This window comes from Marasmius oreades, chromosome 10 (genome assembly GCF_018924745.1).
Source record: "Marasmius oreades isolate 03SP1 chromosome 10, whole genome shotgun sequence".
NCBI lineage: Eukaryota > Fungi > Basidiomycota > Agaricomycetes > Agaricales > Marasmiaceae > Marasmius > Marasmius oreades.
The window spans coordinates 1014554-1029768 of NC_057332.1; the positions used below are offsets into that span (position 1 = coordinate 1014554).

General features: G+C 47.9%; 8 protein-coding genes across 8 annotated transcripts; 6 read left to right on the top strand and 2 right to left on the bottom strand.

Annotated features, from left to right (window-relative positions):
- The first annotated feature begins 24 nt into the window (after positions 1 to 24).
- E1B28_002376 (uncharacterized protein) lies at positions 25 to 1599 on the top strand. The gene is made up of 5 exons (XM_043159293.1): positions 25 to 221; positions 276 to 644; positions 697 to 876; positions 939 to 1476; positions 1539 to 1599. Exons 1-4 carry the CDS (start codon positions 47 to 49, stop codon positions 1463 to 1465), a joined length of 1251 nt encoding a protein of 416 aa, XP_043002893.1. The 5' UTR covers positions 25 to 46; the 3' UTR covers positions 1466 to 1476; positions 1539 to 1599.
- Positions 1600 to 1855: 256 nt separating this feature from the next.
- E1B28_002377 (uncharacterized protein) lies at positions 1856 to 4241 on the bottom strand (the record flags this gene model as incomplete). The annotated part of the gene is made up of 12 exons (XM_043159294.1): positions 1856 to 2030; positions 2095 to 2391; positions 2450 to 2476; positions 2535 to 2615; positions 2671 to 2860; positions 2918 to 3019; positions 3075 to 3225; positions 3285 to 3439; positions 3505 to 3671; positions 3733 to 3926; positions 3995 to 4082; positions 4139 to 4241. The coding sequence occupies 12 exons, from the start codon at positions 4239 to 4241 to the stop codon at positions 1948 to 1950; spliced, it is 1638 nt and encodes a 545-aa protein (XP_043002894.1). The 3' UTR covers positions 1856 to 1947.
- A 1437-nt stretch (positions 4242 to 5678) lies between these two features.
- On the top strand, positions 5679 to 7825 carry E1B28_002378 (uncharacterized protein). Its single transcript, XM_043159295.1, has 8 exons — positions 5679 to 5961; positions 6019 to 6148; positions 6208 to 6890; positions 6941 to 7216; positions 7274 to 7293; positions 7352 to 7527; positions 7585 to 7621; positions 7680 to 7825. Exons 1-8 carry the CDS (start codon positions 5733 to 5735, stop codon positions 7719 to 7721), a joined length of 1593 nt encoding a protein of 530 aa, XP_043002895.1. The 5' UTR covers positions 5679 to 5732; the 3' UTR covers positions 7722 to 7825.
- A 1108-nt stretch (positions 7826 to 8933) lies between these two features.
- On the top strand, positions 8934 to 10229 carry E1B28_002379 (uncharacterized protein). Its single transcript, XM_043159296.1, has 5 exons — positions 8934 to 9084; positions 9138 to 9189; positions 9244 to 9603; positions 9664 to 10009; positions 10060 to 10229. Exons 1-4 carry the CDS (start codon positions 8981 to 8983, stop codon positions 9994 to 9996), a joined length of 849 nt encoding a protein of 282 aa, XP_043002896.1. The 5' UTR covers positions 8934 to 8980; the 3' UTR covers positions 9997 to 10009; positions 10060 to 10229.
- A 68-nt stretch (positions 10230 to 10297) lies between these two features.
- On the bottom strand, positions 10298 to 11290 carry E1B28_002380 (uncharacterized protein; the record flags this gene model as incomplete). Its single annotated transcript, XM_043159297.1, has 2 exons — positions 10298 to 10531; positions 10589 to 11290. 2 exons carry the CDS (start codon positions 11288 to 11290, stop codon positions 10298 to 10300), a joined length of 936 nt encoding a protein of 311 aa, XP_043002897.1.
- A 1616-nt stretch (positions 11291 to 12906) lies between these two features.
- E1B28_002381 (uncharacterized protein) lies at positions 12907 to 13290 on the top strand (the record flags this gene model as incomplete). Its single annotated transcript, XM_043159298.1, has 1 exon — positions 12907 to 13290. The coding sequence occupies one exon, from the start codon at positions 12907 to 12909 to the stop codon at positions 13288 to 13290; it is 384 nt and encodes a 127-aa protein (XP_043002898.1).
- Positions 13291 to 13706: 416 nt separating this feature from the next.
- E1B28_002382 (uncharacterized protein) lies at positions 13707 to 14032 on the top strand (the record flags this gene model as incomplete). Its single annotated transcript, XM_043159299.1, has 2 exons — positions 13707 to 13865; positions 13919 to 14032. 2 exons carry the CDS (start codon positions 13707 to 13709, stop codon positions 14030 to 14032), a joined length of 273 nt encoding a protein of 90 aa, XP_043002899.1.
- Positions 14033 to 14423: 391 nt separating this feature from the next.
- E1B28_002383 (uncharacterized protein) lies at positions 14424 to 14957 on the top strand (the record flags this gene model as incomplete). The annotated part of the gene is made up of 3 exons (XM_043159300.1): positions 14424 to 14507; positions 14567 to 14771; positions 14827 to 14957. The coding sequence occupies 3 exons, from the start codon at positions 14424 to 14426 to the stop codon at positions 14955 to 14957; spliced, it is 420 nt and encodes a 139-aa protein (XP_043002900.1).
- Positions 14958 to 15215: the final 258 nt, after the last annotated feature.

Here is a 15215-nt window from a genome sequence, read left to right on the forward strand (position 1 = left end):
AGTCCTCGCGTCCTCGTGATGCCTAACTACTTCGCTTCACCTCGACATGCTCAATTCACGACCGATTTCCCGCAATGGGGAAGGTACTCAGCGATTTGGAGCCAAAACACCAGCAAGAGGTCTCCAAAATGAAAACGCCATTCGAAATGCACCAACTACGCTCGGGAAAGGAAACTTGAAGGCCAGTATTCCCCAGACACCCCTCCAGTCCAAGAGTATCAGTAAGTATTACAATCTCCACGTTGATGATCTAGTAACTTTCCATTATCCTGCAGAAGGCGATATTCAGCTCAAAGACGTTCCTCGAGCGGGCAAGGGTGACCCACCTATACAGCTCAATACCATCTCGCGACCCTTCCTCGATAAGACGCCGTTTCCAAATCGCGTCGTGTCCATTCATACACAGACTCCTTTTAATAGAGACTTGTCCGAAACCCCAGATTCTCCGCAAATACCTAGCTCTACCCGGAAACATATACGTTTACCCAAACAATCCCAAAAATTCGAGACGCCTTTGAACACGAAACACCATTGGGATCTCAGCGACGATGAGGTAGAAATAGCTGCTCCTGTTGCCCCCCCGAGGGTGCTGGAGGTCAAAGAAGACTACGATGAAGTTGAATACATGCCACCCAACACACTTGGTATGTTGGTTCGCCAGCTTCTTTCAACGCGGCCTCACGATGGATATCCTAGATCTACCTTATCAACCGCCGTTGGATTTTCAGCTTCCGGATTACAGAGAAGTTGGAAAGGTGCTAATGGGCTTCTCACGGAACCTCGTGCTTGACGAGCCACAGCCGCCACCTGAAATCGCTCCGAGGGCGGAAGACATTGCTCCCATACCTTGGAACATGATTCCTCTTCCCGAGCTCGGTATATATTCATACCCACACACCTCCTTACCGAAACTGACATCCATACGGTTTGATATATAGAGGATGATGACCCCTTTGATGCCTCCCGAAAGAAGAACCCACCTCCGACACGCACTACTCAATCCACAATGCGCAATTCATCAAAGCCTGTCCCAGTCCCTAGAACCACCCACATACCCCCTACCTCTACTACCCGCCCTAATACATCATCTTCTGTCATTCGCCCAAACTCCCGCACTCGAGTAGCCTCTGTCTCAACCCACAACACCCGCACTGCTCTCAAACCTGTGATGGCGATGGGGCGTAGCCCTTCCAAACTCTCGGGCGATGTTACAGTCAAACCCAAGGCCGTTCCTGTACGCAGACCAGCCACGTCTGCCTCAACTCATAAGTCTGCCTTACCCCCAGTCCGTGGTCGGCCTGGAGCGTCGAAGCCATCCACTACTACGGGCCCACTATCATACCGTCGCCAGGTTGTCGCTACCAAATCCATCAATACGAAAACCGAGGATGAACTAGATGTTATAAGTTTGAAAGCTGATTTGTTGAAACACGATGAAAATGAAGATTTTTTGTTCGATGTGTAAAATGTTTCCACGTACGAGGATTTTGATAGCTCCTGCTTGTCTCCCTTTGTTGACAACGACTTTTCTTTTGTAGGCCATGTGCGACATAATCCATGTATTTGTTAGTTCGAAGTAATCAAGTCGTGTCACCCCAATCCTGTGTTGCTTAAAACCACGGCACTCCTTATCTTCTTGCTCTTGTTCTTGGGTTAGGCATGGTGTCATTGTTCAACTAACGGTCAGCCTTCTTGCAACAGAGTTCTACCCCCCGCTTGATCAATCTTCTTCCCCAGTGGATGAGCAGGGGACCAACTTGAACCTTGTGTCCAATTACCCTTGTGTAGCCCTCAAACGAACCACAAGTACCTCAGGTGAAGGATCCGATCTTCAGATATGAATTCACAATTATGACGAACGTTCAAATTCATAGTAACAGTTACAGTACTTCCGACGGGTGTGGAAAGTTATAGATATATCGAGCAAAACAATATCCGGAACGCCGATCAAACAGGAGATTTACATCCAAAAGAAGTAGCTTGAGCCGTTTTGAAGGTTTCACGTATAGCTGTGCCAGAGCCATACATTCCTGGGGTGGAAAAGAGAAAGCCAGATAAATACCAGCGACCTTGGGAGTGGAGAAACGGATTCACCTAGGCAAGCCATAGCCGTGCTTCCGAGGAAGAAAACCAGGTTGAACAGATTGAAATACCATTTCCCACCGAATAAACCTCTCTTCCATCTGGACCAAGTGAGGTAGGAATCACCCGGATCTGAATTATCCGATCCGGAATCGCCGTTGACGTCGTGGAGTCCCTCCGCGTGCAGGCGAATTTGATACCCTAACCAAATGAGAGGCGGGAAGCTATACGTGAATTGCATGATGCAGATTGCAGCGATCAGGCCCGAGATTGTCTGAACCTGCGGGATGGCGGAGGCCACGATAAAAGCTGGCGGGATAGGAAATTTGAACTCCAAGCTCTCAATCCGGACATTTATAAGACATACCGAGAGCCCAGTAGATGATAACTACAACTAAGGTAGATCGTCCGGGCGTCAGTATTGGCGACAAAACGGTTCAATTCAAACTTACATGGCCATACGAGTTTTCCTCGGCGACTTACGAGTGCAGGTCCATGAAACCACCCTTCTACGATCTGGTAGTAGGCAACCTCTACAGAAGACATCAGAGGAACATACTAAATAAAAGGGATGAGGCCAATACGCACTGATACCAATATTACCATACAAACCGGCAGCGATAATGCCAGTTATTACTGAAATGACATTCCCCACGTCCTGCCACGCCTGCTTACTTACACCCTGATAAGCCAGGGGCAAAGTATATTGGCCTTGGAACGAATACACGAATAGACCGTACAGAAGGTATACGGTCGTTATGAGCAGCTGAGCGCAGACCTGGGAAGAGTTGCACTAGTCAGAGGGAGTAATTCAAATTCCTGGTCCGCGGCCTACCATTCCCTTCCAGAAGTCCATCGGTCTTCTCATCTCTGCCATGAACTCAGGGAAAATCATCGCTCCACCATACGCGAAAACCATGTTCATGATACCGTTGACCTTCACCCCGAATTGAGTATATGGCAGCAATTGCCAAGATCTATTCCACACATACCTTTGAGAACAATGGAAGAGAAACGAACGTCTCTTTGATGATAGGACCTGGGTCGATCCCGTACGCCGCTTTCGCCGAGGCAAAATTGGGCGGAGAGTGAGCAACGAATCCCATGGACGTGAAGATGACGGTGAGATTCAGCCACACTGCACTAATGACAAAAATAGCAATTTAGAATCTCGTGAATCAAACTGTGAGAAACATACTCACGAGTTTGCTAGCCATCCATAGGACTTCAGGGTCCTTATTTGGCCGATTACCATTCCGACGATGGTCCAGATGATAATGGCGGCTGAGAAGCAGAACTTGTGATGATTCGCTATCTGTTCGACCGATTGCGCGTTTGAAAGGCAAATAGTACCGACCTAGTTAGAAAGGTTAAGTCGGTTAAGTCGTCCTCGTTGAGAAACGGCAAAGCGGATAGACAAACGTTGATGACCAACTGAAGACTTTGGAGCGCGGTGCACATGTGCTTGAACCAGTGCCCAAAAACTCTTCCGCCCAAATCTGCGTAGGTTCTCACAGGGTATTCGAACGAGTCCAGCTTGCAGAACAGATTGGAGAGAATTAGACCCGTGTAACAGGCGGCGGCACCCACTGTAAGCGAGTTAAGGTTCAGCTATACATAATTAGAAAACGGGGGGTGGGGGGGACTCACTAACGACGTAGAGAATGGTACCAGGCACATATCCCACCTGTGACAATGCGAACGGGGCATTGAATGGCCCCAGGATATCCGTGGTGATCAGATAGAAGACTGACATCCATCCAGCCGTGCGTAAGGCCCGTCGTGCTGCGTCTATTTCTTGTTGATCTACCCCACTTTTCCCTAAAATTCCTGGGGCCGGTTCACTACAGATTGGAGGGGTCAACGTTCAACACTACCAAACACCGAGTCGATGTGAGTGGAGATAAAATACCGAAAACCTCCTGGTCCTGCATTTTCCTTGGACCGAGTGATAGCGGCAAAGCGCATGTAGTCACGGAGAGTGAGATCGCCATCTCTATCTGCAGGATGTGTAAATAATAGTAGGACTCGGAGAAATGAGCCTAGAGCCACATACCCACTGAGGTGCCAGCTGGTAAATCTGTAGTTTGCTCATTCGACGCAATTTCGCGCTTTTCGCCCACAGCGTCAATCCCGTTGTCCTTTTCGTTTGAGGCCATGGTGTTGGCAGAAGGTATGTAGCCGTTCCAGGCTTCTCATCCTTCTTTTATAGTGGGGCAATTACTCCCGGTACTTGATGCCCGGTATATCCGAGTATTGTGGCATGGTCCGGCAAGATCCGAGTATCCAGCTGGCGCGACCCTTCGATTGTAGCTTCCCATTGGGAAGGTTTTCTGGGTTCGTATTTCAAGCAGAAGGTGAACAGATCCTTTTCTTCTCCCGCTCATCCTCTCTCATGAAATTTTGAACACTTCCGCCAGTGTGCCTAATGTTAAAAACATCACTGTTGAATTCCACACAATCGTCTATCGGCGATCTCAGATCCTTCCAAGTTCCCATGGGTGATTTCTGGAATCACTTTTTGGGTGAACTAGTACTTCCTTTGCGTTTTCCTGGTTTGAGGTTCTCCGTATAGCGGTGAGGATTCAAATATTCACATTCAAATCCGTTTCCAGACTTACAGAGCCAGGACATTCACGTTCCTTATTTTCAATGTGAGTAGATTCGCGATATCGAGCATGACCTACTCATTGGTCCGTCTGCTATGGAGTGGTAAGCCGTCGCCCCCGAAGCCCTGTACACCGTGACAGTCGTGGTACCATGGTGGCCGAGCGCTCTTGTGGGGCTGGTATTATCTTTATTCCACATTTTCAGGCAGGGGTGCCGTGAACGTTATGTCCAACCAAGCCCCCTGGTATCCGAATCGTTTCGTCCTCAATGCTATGTGAATATGATCGGGTATTGGTGAGTGTTTCAAGTTTGTCTTTCCCTCTTTTCTGTCCCCTTGTTTTGAGTCAGGTTTTGGTTATACTGGACTTTGCTCTGGGGGAGATACTGTATACACACCGAATAACTTTACGGGGTCCGTCGAAGGATGCAAATCCCTGGTAATAATGATAATGAATAAACTCGCGACGAGCCGCACATTTATTCAGCTTATTATTGTGCACTCAATAGCAGACACAACTCCCGGTCCTGCCACGAGTCGGACTCAAGGGTGAGCTCAGGTGTCCATTTATCATTAAGTAGGTTGATTCCTGCGTGGCGATATAGACTTTCTATCACTCCTACCAAGATGGGGAGAAACAGAACTGGAGTGTTTTTGACAGGGATCTATGGCTTGTCCGTTCTCCTGTCTTCCAGGCATGGGGCCTGTTCAAGTTAAGAGGGTGATTGGGCGATAATTAAACATCTCATCGGTCCCAGGTCCACTGATGTCCATCCTTCGCCGATGTCCGTGTCTTCCCGTGTCTTCATCCACTCAAATTAAGAATGGCAAGAGTTTAATGACACTAAATAGTGAGTCTCAAGCTGGTTGGTTCTCGCTCTGGAACCAGGCAACCTCGGCGATCGGGATTTGCTGTGATTGCCGGCGAAGGTTCGGGGAAGCCGGCGCACCCGAAATCAGCTCTTATCTTATCACCAAAATGGGCGTGGGTGCACAATGATTACGCACCACAGTCGAACCAACGGCTTCAACGACATCCACCATGAGGTCGCGGATCTTCCTCCCTTTACTACTATCTACTTCTGTTTTAGCTTCACCAAGCCCTGTCGGACAAGCTGTTCTAGGAAATCTTGCATCTGAGTGGGATCGGGTCAAGCAGTCGACCACTCACTTCTTGAGCGATGCGCAGAAGTCAATCCTAAACGACAAGAGTGACATGGAGAGGTGGTCTCATGAAGGGAAGCAATATATCAAACAGAATGAATTACTCTGTAAGGACATTGTGTATCGTTATTAACGTTACGCAACTCATGTTCTACATCTTCTAGACGAACTTGTATCACACCCCCTGTTCAACAATCACCAATTACGTGTCACAGAGCCCAGGTTGTGCGACCCAGATGTTAAGCAGTACTCTGGATATCTCGATATCTCGGAAACCAAGCACCTTTTCTTCTGGTAAACCCTGAATGTTAACCCTGACAACTACTTGAACCGCTGACTCGCGATAACTATAGGTTCTTTGAAGCACGAGAAGCACCTGAGAAAGCACCTCTACTTCTTTGGTTGAATGGTGGGCCAGGCTGCAGCTCGTCGACCGGTCTTCTTTTCGAGTTGGGACCTTGCAGTATCGCCAACCAAGGTCACAACACCACTTACAATCCCTACAGTTGGAACAAGCACGCGAACATCATTTTCCTAGATCAGCCTGTTCAAGTCGGTTATTCATACGACGAGGATGGTGACACCGTCAGTACTAGCCCTGCCGCAGGACAAGACGTGACCGCCTTCCTTCAACTCTTCCTGGACCGGTACCCGAAATACTCTACCCAGCCATTCCACCTCGCTGCGGAGAGTTACGGAGGCACCTATGGTCCGAATATTGCAACCGTCATTCACAAGAAGAACCAAGAACTTTTGTTGGCTCCCAACCCGTATCTGAAGCACATCAACCTTGCGTCAGTCATCTTGGCGAACGGCCTGACAGACCCGAAGATTCAGTATGGTTCAATACCAGATTACGTCTGTGGAGGGCCCTACCCTGTGTATCCTGATCCTGAGGACCCCCAGTGCGCTGCATTACGAACGAAGATACCGACATGTCAACGGCTTATCGAATCTTGCTATAAATACAACTCCAGACTCACCTGCGTACCAGCTGTGTTGTATTGCAACTCGCAAATCATGGGACCGTTAATTCGTATGTCATTTGGTGTCTATCTTCGGATGGTTTTACTTATGGTGTTGTAGAAACGGGGCTTAACCCATACGACGTTCGGAAGAAGTGTGATCGAGCTAGGGACGGTGATCTTTGTTATAAGCAAATGGGATGGATCGATGTCTGGATGAATGACCTAAAGAACAAGGTCCCACTGGGAGCTAACCCCCAGAAGACGTTCCAATCATGCAACATGGATGTAAACAAAGCTTTCACTTTACAAGGCGACGGTATGCACAACAGCGCTTTGTTACTTCCCGACTTAATCGCAGACGGTGTTCGTCTGCTTGTTTACGCTGGAAATGCCGGTATGCATACTTTCATGCGACTTTTCGAGAGCCTTTTCTGACGTTTGCCCTTGTCAGATATGATGTGTAACTATATGGTAAGAACTACCGTGTTTTGGAATTTGGCGTAAGAAACCTAGATTGTACCTCATTTAGGGTAACGAACTTTGGGTGGAAGCTCTCGACACGCCGTTCAAGGCAGAGTTTGCCAGTGCCATGGCCCTCCCATGGATTGATTCCGCCGACGGTCGCCAGGCAGGTGGTGTTCGGAGTGCTGGTGGAGGCGGTTTCACCGCAGGCAACATCACTTTCGTCGAGGTCTATGAGGCGGGGTAAGCCTGGTTTATTTCTCTTGATGACCCGAAGAAAGTCTAACAGATATTTCTCAGCCATATGGTCCCGTATGATCAACCTTCTGCCGCTTTGGTACGTTTGTTCCTTGCGGTGATTCTCTGCACGGCGATTGATTCAGTGGTATTAACAGGATCTCATCACTCGCTGGCTCAGCAATACACCTTTGAGTTAAGTTATTACTTTGCAAACCTCCATCTAGAGAACGCGCTGCATCATATTGTTATTTTCCCCCGTAAACCTCCCATGAATACATGATCATCGTTCTGCCATCCAGCAATCGTTTTACTGTGAATAAGTATGTATGTGCATTATCCACAGTCCTTCCTGGATATACAGAGAGACGAAGTAAACAGGTACTCGTTTCCTCCAGCGCAAAGTCTCGAACCAAAGATAATATGAACGAAAATACCTTTACAACTAAAAGCCACATCCGGAAATATGATACATCGACGTGAATGGAGGCTGCTGTAACAATTTAACAGCGGGACCGCTATCAGCGCTCTCGTCCATAGACAGAACGATGGAACCCCTCCACCCCGCAATGTGCAAAACCAATGGCGGTGATGTTGAGGGCGTTCATACTGCTGCTTCCGCCGATATGGGGGGAAGTTGGGAAGGCTACCAAAAGTTGGGAAACTTCGAATGATGAACATGTAGCTCCATTCGAGCAAGCGACCTGAAGTAGAGAGCGATTGCGCATATCATAATGATGGCCGCGGAGGCGAGGAATTTGAAAGGTACGAGTGCGCACTGCGAGAACGACTGGAAGACGACCTGATTTCGTGCCTAAGTGATGGTTCCATATTGAGCTATTCATCTGACAGCGTCGTGTGTAGCTGAGATTTGGAGATTTTCGTCGTGGATTATCCTTTCCATGACGTGTGCCTTCCTTCTTGGCCGCTTATCGTCCCTTCGCACTAGTGGACTAAATTATCCCATAATCATTTTTGCTCGTTCCCTTCGTAAGGTGTATGCCGATGACCGTGGATTTCTAGCCGTCGTTAACCCATTCTGCGTTCCAGTCGTACGCCCAGTCTATGTCGGTGCTCGTTTTTCCTACCTTGATTTTGCAGATAGTGCTAAGGCTTTAACAGAGGGTTGTTCTCGTTTCTGTATTCGCCCAGAGATATATACGTGTAGTTCAGTAGACCTTGGAGTATGATTTCTCTTTGTATCTTGTATTTCCATGAGCATACGGATGGAATTCGTGTAAACAGTACGAGACCAAAGAATTTGAACCAGATATCTTCGAAAAGCAGCGATTCTGATTTATTGATGGCGGAAAGAACAGGTTGGTTATTGCAATTGTGCGTAATTGTCTGTAGTCGGAGGTGGGAGTTTGAGAGTGAGAGCGCGGGACTTGAGGTGAGTTGAGGTTGGTCAGCACGCAGGCCTCTTCACGCCGCCCTCTCTGGTGACTTTTTCGTCGCAATGAGCCCTTCTATCTCTACAAGAACACTGGACCATATCGTTCATATGACTTCTCCAGGGTCTGTGGAAGAGACTGCTGAACAGTTTAGGAAATTGGGTTTCAAGTATGAGCTTCAATTCTTATATCGTGCCGGACGAGATACCGAAGGCTACACAGTGTTCTTCCAGGTGGAAGGCATGCCGATGGACTGACGGAGAATGCACTGATTGTGCGTATCTGTTCGGAATGATGTCTCTGTGCCGATTGAATGCGCGTCGAACAGGTACTGCAAGACGGCGTGTACTTGGAACTGATCTCATTTGTCCTTCCGTTCTCTTCATATCCTCGAGATTCTCCGGAACGTCAGAAACGCGCGGGTCATAGATGGGCGAAGATGCCTAACGGCTGGATTGACTACGCTTTTCTAGGGAACGGTTCCAAAGAGGAAGGCAGTCGAATTTCTGACATCATTAACAATCGAGCAAGAGCAGACGGGAGCCATGATTTATATTCTTCTGAGCACGAAGGTGGAAGAGAGAGGCCCGATGGGAAGGTGCTGAAGTGGTTAATAAGCTCCTCGTTACAAAAAAAACATGGCATACTACCGTTCTTTTGCGGGGATGTTACCGACAGAACCTTACGAGTATGTCTCAAACGTATCATCTAATTCCGTGCGGTGGTCAGCTCAGTCTCTTCCATTCAGGTGCCCGTCGAACCGCCGTCAAATTTGGAACATCCGTGCTCAGCAGTTGGAATCGCTCATGTCCATGTTACTTGCAGTTCATCGGATGTCGACACTCTAGTCAAGGAATTCACCTACGTCATTGGGGATGCCCCGAAGAAGTCAAATGCATCCCGATTTGAATGGGAGCTGGACACTTCGACGCCCTCACGTCCTAGCCACTTGATAGTTGATGCAGCCGACATTGGCAGTTCTGGTCTCTCAATCTCGGAGTTGGGTATCTATGTAGAACGAGTTCCTGATGAGGATTCAACTACCACGCCATTTGGTAGGATATTCTGGGTGAAGGCATAGATCTTCAGCACCAGTGAGTTTTCTCCCAAACATATCAACGAAGACTAACGGGAATCGTCGAAGAAAAGTCGCAGTTGATTCATCCATTGTGCCACAATTTTCACGATAAAGAAAAGGGTATCTGATGGGTATTTTGAACAAGGGAAATGTACAGTGAGTCTGTAAAGTAAATACAACTGAATTTTTAGTAAAACGCAGCTACAAGTTACCTATAAACAATCCGCGAAGAAAACATAAGTTATTGCCACGGGTGAAACGTTCGTCTCACAACTTTCAATAAGATCAACTCGTTTACCAACAACTAGAAATTGAAATTGTCAAGCCTTTCAGGCATATGTTGTTCCTCCGCATTCGACAGTTTGAATGTTAGATCTTCAATCATCAATGCATCTTGAGCGATGCCATATGACAAGTCATGGAGGGTATATCCGCAGACTATTTGTTCCAGGTAGTGGGAGCCCCTCCAGGGTTTGGCGGCATAATGCTGCAACGGGTATAGGTCGCCAAGAAGCTGCAACTCTGGCATAGCTGCCAGCTGTCGGGGTTCGTGATAACAGGAAGGCGGGGTGTGATAGTGATCTCAATCCTCAACCGAAGGCTGGGATGACTGGGAAGGAATGGCAGGCGTTGACGGAGGCGGGAAATCCCAGTTCGTCGAGAAACCGTTCAAGGTGGAAGCGGTAGTCCCTTTCCCTTCCAAAACAGGGGGGCTGGGAATACACTGGGGAAGAAACTGTATGAGTACAAGGTTAATGTCATAGGGTTTTAAGCGGAATTTCAGAGTGCTCATGGAGGCGTCAGGCGATTCAGTCAGAGGGTACGTCGACGGTGAGCTTTGCTCTAACCCAGGACTCTCGATTGACGTATCCCGACCCCACATAGGGCTATGGCTACCTTTGAGAGTGTGCTTTTCGTAGCGAGCAGGCGTAGAGGACGACCTTCCGAAGGCTAAACTGGTGCTGAATGAAATATCCGGATCCCGAAAGCTGCAGGGTCCCTCTTCTACTTTCGTTCCGTTGCTTCCCTTGGGAGCCTTCCTCCGTTTAAAGACCTGAGTCGATATTTTTCTGACACTCCCGGAACGAGTACATTTAGAACCCCTGGATCCAGCCCTGTTCCCTGGGCAATAGATATAGAGAGGATGGTTCCGGGCGTGTTCCAGCTTTTCTTGTTCAGCTAGCAACTCGTTGTGTTTTCTTTCCGTTACTGATACAGAAGACCAGGCCTCGGCCGCCTTCCTTGCTAGTGGTATGTCGGCATCCGAAAAAGTGGTCACGCTTGTGTTTAGAGACATACTCACCTCGAAAGATCATCTAACTCCGTCCCCGGATTGATGCTGAATAGACCCGGCAAGGCTCGGATGGAGGTACTATAACCTCCTCGGCTTCGACCTGGAGTGGCTTGAAGCTTCCAGCTGTGGATACCACTTCCCGCCATCGGTATTGAGAAGTGGCAGCAATAGGTGGTTCCGAGCTGGTGACTGATCTCCAAATTCAGACGAGAAACTGCCAGTGGACTTAAATAGCGCTCCTGTAGGCTGTCAGTGTGAAGATTATTGGTCAGACCTATGTACTGTGGTGACTTGTGTGTACTCGAATTGGGTAAGCAGTGTAGAAGATTGTGAGTGTGGGTGCTTAAAGTTTTTAGGTTCGGCATCTCATTCTTTCTTCTTTGGTACAAAATTTTACCAACAGGAAAGGCCACACTCAACGATTCCTTCGGTATCCTACGGGGTCCATAGAAGTTAATGCCTGCCAATGAGTGCTAACAGGAGGGGGGCATATACCCTGGACTGTCCTATCCGGGATGTACCAAAAAGGGGTCTCATTTTGGCCGACACTCCGATCCTAATGTACATAAAATCACCCAAATTGAGCACCACCTACGATCCCTGGTGTGCGTAAATGGCCTCGTCGGTAGCCAGGTCCGATCCGTATGTACATAATAATGGGTCGCTAGTGTTGTCCTGGCCGAGGGTAAGTGCCGGACCGTTTTAATTTGTTGTATACCCAAAAAATTTGTAAAATAATCAGTGGTGTAGGTGTGAGGCTGTATCAGTAATGGTACATAAAAATGGTCCAAATTTCCCACCCAAATCCAAATGTACCAAAAATCTGCCCAAATTGACCCAAAAATATGTACCAAAAATGGTCCAAATTGGGGGTCAACGGATCGGACATGCTACCCAATATGCCCCCCTCCTGTGCTAACCGGTTAGATAAGTTCATTTTTGATGTGTAGGGTGAAGTTACAAGACGCAGCTGCCAGCGACCTATATCCCCAAACCAAAGAATTCAAGTCCATTCCCTTACTGTGGTTGCTTCGGAAGAAAGGTACGTTTCTCGTCTGCCGCGGATTTGTTTGTTTCAAATCCAATCTCAGTCGACGGCGGCACATTGTGACCGACTTTTTCGAGGTAGCGCACTGATAGCGCTCGTGGAAGTCACGGGAGGAAGTTCATCGCCAGTGTGGTGTTCCTGCAGGATCGCGCGCACCCGAAGGCTCCATATATCGTCGTACCCTGAATGCTCCTCAAATCTCTTGCGAATCACGTCCCATACTCAAGATGGAGAAACTCCTCCTCTGTTATACAATGGCTGCCATCTTCAGTCTCACAACGGCTGTCATGGCCAATCACAGTCAACCACCTGCTGCAGGAATATGTGTCGCATGGCGTCGCATGGCAGATCTTGAATGAATCTCGCATCTCTTCAAACTCGATTCCTGACATGAGCTTTGGGATGCGAAATCAGAAATGATGTGTTTCTGTGCGAAAAAATACAGCTAAAAGTTACGACGAACCAGGGATCTTAAGTGTGCCGTAATTTCCATTCTTCACACAGAATCCCTGACTATTTCCCCCCTAGATCTCCGCAGAGAAACCAAAAGGCTGTTTCATCAAGGTACAACATGGGAAACCATGGTGGCTGGGCTGGGTTGAACTGCGAAAAAGCGACAAAGGCGTTGAGTCAGCGGTGCAAACATCCGAGGGCATACGTTCCTAATAGCGAGCGAGGCAAACACGTACCGAAGTCGGTATGGACTACACCTCTTTATCGTTCAAGAGTCGGCGTTTTGGAGGTTCTCAAAGGCTCGTTTGCCATTGCCTCTTTCATTTGCTATCGCTCCACTGAACCTGTTCTCGAACCTTATACATTCCGTTCCATCCGCTTGTACATCTCATCGAAATTTGGAGCTTTGCACGAAAGTGATTACAACACACCAGTCATTCACAGTTTGGGAAAAACAGACGCCATGACCCACGAATATTCTTTCTCTAATGCCTGTGAATGAAGAGGGCTACCTAGGGAAAGGTTGTCCGGATACTCGTGTGTCCCGGCTTGACCTGTAACCGGTCCTTTCAAGATTCATGACGGTAGCTAATTCCATGTATTTACCCGCGGTAGTCAAAGTCTCGAGACTCAACCACGGGATTTCGATTCATGAAGTACAAAAGGCGGCTTCTTCGACACGGGGACAGTTTTCATTCCTTGAAGGAAGATCTTGATTCTTCATCAGTATGGCAGATGTTATTTTTTACAGGTGAGCGGTGGCTTAATTATGGTTGGCAATCCTCCACTGAGTACCTGGTCATCATGTTGTTTATTGTGAAGATACAATGGCAGTCCGTTTTGCGACAAGGTTGACAATGCTCTTGTGTTGAAGGGGATACCACACAAGAGGGTTAATGTAAGCTGCCTTGCCCAATTATGAGGACCGAGTCATTGAGAGCTACACCACAGGTTCTACCAACAGTGTCTCAACGCCCGGAAATCACAGAGCTTCTTGGAATTGGATACCGACGTATACCGATTCTCGCCATTGGCAACGACATCTATTGCGATAGCAGGCAAGAGTTCCTGAATCGTGTCAGCAATTGTGGGTGCTCAAAGTGTCTCCAGCTTGATTATTTCTGCTTTAGAACGCAGATTCCCTCCGTCTGAAGGTTACGATACAATATTTCCACCCGACAAACATGGCGGGAGCAGAAATACTGGCCTATCTAAAGCGTTTGCAAGGCATTATGGAGACGTAGTACTTCTGAGACTTTCTCTCGGTCTGCTATCTTGGGAGCGAACGAACCCTGAACTTGTAAAAGACAGGTCGCTTGTGAGAAAACCCTTGATTGTTGCATTGGCATTCGCCGGTTGACTTGCGACACTCCACATTAGCTTTTCGGACGACCGATTGTCCCGCAAGAATTCGCTGAGGCTCGCCCAAAAGCCTTGTCAAATTTAACTGCCCATATGGTCAGCTTGTTCCGCAGCTTCTCGAATGCCTCTGAAACGTATCCCTAGGCACTAATAGAAGAACAGCTTCAAGACGGAAGAGAATGGCTTTTGGACACAAAGTCGCCAAGTTTAGCCGACCTCTCGGTGCATTTCATCTACGCCTAGGTCCATAACAGAGGATTGTTGGAACGCGACATGGTGGATGCCGCTCAAGGATTGTTCTACCCTGAAGTGATTGATGCGTTATTCAACAAAGTCAAGTTCCCAAAGATGATAGAGGTATCTATGTCTTCTGAACATCTTCCAGGAACACAACTGACCTTCGCTTTGCATAACAGTGGATGACGCGTCTCACTGATAGACTCGAACTTTCAAGAAAAGGCTTGGGCTCGAAACGGTCCCCCATAGATGGAAGAGAAGCTGCTCGTGAGATAGCCGAGGCCTCGCACGAACCTGACGAAACCATTGGGTTTGACGAAATCGAAGCGCAGTGGCTGGGAGTTAAACAAACTCAAATGGTTCGCGTTCGCCCCGACGACAGCGGTTTGTGTCTTCCCTTCGATAAATGCTCTCCCGCTCTAACAAGCATACGAAACAGGTAAGGAGTGGCCGCACTTGGGCAAACTGATTTCCATGAATCAAGAGGAATTTTGTTTGGAGTCACAAGGAAGTTTGGGTACATTTCGGGTACATTTTCCTCGCATCGGTTTCTCTGTCGAAACAGCATGAGGATTGCCGCTTTTGAGTCCCATCAAAGGATCTATAAATTCTGTCGATGTTGAATAAAATTTCACCTGTTTCCTCAGCCTTGAAGTTTACTCTCCGACTCCCCGATTTGCTGGACTAGTCGAAACGACATCTGAATTCCTTGTCTACAATTGACAATCGCTTCCTCTGCTTCCTGCACCCATTCATTGAACCCATACATCGAGAATTCCGCAGGTTTGCGAGAGGAGATCATAGATATAGAAAATGGCTTGCATTTAT